The sequence below is a fragment of the Aegilops tauschii genome, chromosome 1 (genome assembly GCF_002575655.3).
Source record: "Aegilops tauschii subsp. strangulata cultivar AL8/78 chromosome 1, Aet v6.0, whole genome shotgun sequence".
NCBI classification, from domain to species: domain Eukaryota; kingdom Viridiplantae; phylum Streptophyta; class Magnoliopsida; order Poales; family Poaceae; genus Aegilops; species Aegilops tauschii.
This window is the reverse complement of record NC_053035.3, coordinates 478080509-478084195: the sequence shown is the minus strand read 5'-3', so window position 1 is coordinate 478084195 and position 3687 is coordinate 478080509. Positions and strand designations below refer to the sequence as shown.

Below are 3687 nucleotides of genomic sequence, written 5' to 3'. Positions count from 1 at the left end.
GTGATTTTTGTAAAAAATTAGTGACCTGGTGGTTTTCCGCAAATGATGCCCCAAATGTGGTGGTTTTTTGCAATTCACTCCATATTTTTCTATCCAATCCGATAAAATTTTGAGAGCTTTCTCTTTAGTAGATTGGAATTTACCAGCCTTCATTCTCCCTTGTGACACCGGAAGCCAGGTATTTGTCCTCAAATCCCTCCGCAGTGATGCACAAAATTACCATCACAACCACTTGAGCTTCCATACTACACTTCTTTCCACACATAATAGAACATTTATCTGGACTCAGTAACTGACCCGCCCCCTTCTCATAAGTGGAAATAATATTTTTAATTGTCAATGCTTGATCAATGGACCCCTTGACAAATAAAAGACAGTCATCAGTGAACATAAGATGTGAGATACCCGAAGCCTGCGTGTTAACCTTGAATTCCAGAAGGGATCGTCCATTACACAAAGAGAGTGTCTCGGCCACAAACAAGAATAAATATGGAGATAGCGGGTCTCCTTGCCTGATACCACAAGATAGGGAGAATGACTAGCCGGGGTGGACCATTTGTGCTCCCGCGCCTTCTGCGTGTTGGGCGCAGATGCTCGAAGCGACGGTCCGTTCCCCGGACGCCGCCCAAATCGCACCCAAAACGGACGTCCGTTTGGGGGGAGTTGGCCTAACTGCAAGTCCTTAAATCTGCTGCATCCGTGATCTCCTTGCGGAAAATGAAGAGAAAACCTCTGCATACACACGTACGTGCAGCCATGCAGGAGGCCGAAAAATCTGACTCACACACCCGACACCGTTGATTGGCTTGCACACAACCGGATGGCCGATCGACCACTGCACTGCCTCCTCCAATAATGCAGATCGGCCGATCGATCTACATCCACTGAGGCAGGCAGCCAGCCAGCCACTCTCCCTCGCCATCACCAAGTCACCAACCAGCACCAGTAGCAGCGGCAGCAGTGCCAGGAATGGCATGATTGCACGGTTCCGGAGACCCGACGGCCACGTACCCGCCGACGTCGCATGCCATGCGCAGTCACGCATCGCCATGGAACGAACGAGGATCCCCCTCTGCTCTGCCCTGCTCCCAGTGTCACATCCGTCACCCTCTCCCAGCTCTCTGCCACCGCATATGCGCCCCGTCCGGTAGGTGCGGCTACCCTCATGGCTCATGCACCTAGCTCTCTCGCCCGCCATGGCCCGCCCCCGCCCCGCAGCCAGGACCGCGGTGGGGCTCCGCCACTGCGCCACCGCACATGCTCCCCGGATCGATCGATCGATCGGATCGCTCGTTCCCTTCCCCACCGCCTGCCACTGCCACCGCAACCCCGTCGCTGCCTACTCGCTTTGTTTGTTCCCCTCCCCGCCCGGTAAAACGCGCGCGCTGCTCCTCCGACCGGCCTCGCCACTGCGTTGCGCCGCTCGTTTTCACCGCGCCGCTCTCCTAGCTTTTAACCCGGCACCGGCTGACGCCCGCCTCGGTCACCCGCTGTTAAGTGCCCGCCTGCGCCTCGCTCGACAGCGCGCACAGGCGCAGCGCGAGGCCGCATTCAACTCGCCTGGGCCACCACCGCGCTCGCCACCTCCATATCACCCGAGAGCGAGCGAGCTACCTCCACCTCACGCCGACAGACGTAACAACCCACCCCGCGCAGCTCTGCGCGTGTCCGCCCCGCCTCCACTGCTGGCATTTACGTGGCGCTGCTGCTGCTGCCGCTGCCGCTGCGCTTGCTCGCGCGCGGAGCGGGAGGACATGAGCCGCGCCGCGCACCGGGAGATGCCGGCCGGGGGCGGGGGCGGTGGCGCGGGGGCGAAGATCAAGGCGACGCCGCGGGCGCTCTTCTCCTGCGGCATCTTCAGCACCTGCACGCACCCGGCGCTCAGCCCCACGGCCACGCCCAACAACAATGGCGCGGCGGGGAACGGTGGGGTGAAGGGTGGTGGTGGTGGTGGGTCGGCCACTCCGGGCGGCGACGCGTCGCCGGCGCTGGTGGAGGCGGCCGCGGCCTCGGCGGTGCCGTCGCCTGTGCAGTGGCATCGTCAGAAGCAGGTGGTGCACGGGGGTAATGCTAACGGCAGCAACGGCGCCGGGCCGTCGTCCTCTTCCTCGTCCTCGTCGAGCTCCGCGTCGCAGAGCTTCACGCAGTGGCGGCTGCCGGTGCACCACCCGCAGCACGCGGCCTCGTCGGCGTCCGCGGCGGGGGCAGGGGCGGCCAGCCACGCGGTGGCGGGCAGCACGGAGGAGAAGTTCGCGGCGGGGGATGTGGTGGCGGCGCTGCGGGCGGTGGAGCGGGAGATGGAGGCCACAGAAAGTTCAAAGACGGTGCCGCCTGCCGTCGTTGCCGGGGTGGTCGCCGCGGTGCGGGAGCCGGCGACGGCGAGGCTGGCGGCGAAGGTGCTGCTGGTGATGCTCCTGGAGGAGGGGAACCGCGAGGCGGCGGTGGAGGCGGGCGCGGCGTCGGCGGCCGTGGAGGCGGTGGCGGCGTCGGGCCCCGCGGGCGCGACGGCGGAGCGCGCGCTGGCGGCGCTGGAGCTGCTCTGCACGGCGGCCGGGGGCACCGCGGCCGTGCGCAGGGAGGCCCTGGCGGCGCCCGTGCTGGCGCGCGCCGTGGAGGGCATGTCCGGGCGCGGGCGCGAGTGCGCCATCGGCGTGCTGGCGGCCATCTACGGCGGCGAGGAGGCGGCCGGCGCGTCCCCGCCGCCGCCGGAGGTGGTGAAGGCGGTGGTGGGCGCGATGCAGGGCGAGTGCAGCGCGCGCGGGCGGCGCAAGGGCGCCCAGCTCCTCCGCGCGCTCCAGGAGGGCGGCCGCCTCGGGCTCGCCTGGGACGGCGTCGGCGGCTCCTGATGAGCTGATGAAGCAAGTAGCAACCCGCCGGCCGGCCGCCTCGGCGTCGGCCTCACTCCGCTCCACTCCACTCCGTTAGACCGAAGCTCGAGTAGAATGGGGCCCCACGCGCAGTGACGGGACGGCGGATCATCAGCGGACTGGATCTGATTAGGCGGCGCCATGGGGCCGGCGGCCGCCTCGGCGTCGGCCTCACTCCGCTCCACTCCACTCCGTTAGACCGAAGCTCGAGTAGAATGGGGCCCCACGCGCAGTGACGGGACGGCGGATCATCAGCGGACTGGATCTGATTAGGCGGCGCCATGGGGCCGGCGGCCGCTGTTGCAACAACCTTGGGTGGTTGATTACATTAGATAATGGAGGTCAGGTGTCCGTCCGTCAGTCACCTCTGTACTAGTACTAGTGTAGGGTCCGATAAGATGAGATGATCTTGATTTGTAGTGGTGCCGACTATATTCATCTATCAGTGAGATGAGATCTGCCTGTCCCACGAATGGATTTTCTCCTCATCTCCTCGTTCGGCCGTTGCGCCGAGCATCGGAACCCATCTGCCCGGTGAAAAAATGTCCAGTTTTATGTGGTTTTACAGTAGATGTCAGTAGATGAGGCTGTGCTAGCCACGTCTGAGAAAAGCCAAGCATTGCACCACAGTACGTACAGTACGTACTGCTGCTTATCTCCTCGCCGCCGGCTAGATTTGGTAGGAGCGTCACCTCTCACGGGAAATGGCACTCTGTGGCGGCCTTTCTCAGGGTTGCTGGGTAATCGAGCTGCTCTGAACCGCACTAAACAGTGGCACTGTTTCTACTTCCAGGATCGGCTGCAGCATTCCATCGACTGC

At 63.5% G+C, this 3687-nt stretch overlaps 1 protein-coding gene across 1 annotated transcript; it reads left to right on the top strand.

The window, feature by feature from the left end:
- Nucleotides 1-427: 427 nt before the first annotated feature.
- Nucleotides 428-3340, top strand: LOC109763905 (uncharacterized). The gene has a single exon (XM_073501730.1). It carries the CDS (start codon nt 1173-1175, stop codon nt 2844-2846), a length of 1674 nt encoding a protein of 557 aa, XP_073357831.1. The 5' UTR covers nt 428-1172; the 3' UTR covers nt 2847-3340.
- The last annotated feature ends 347 nt before the right edge of the window (nt 3341-3687 follow it).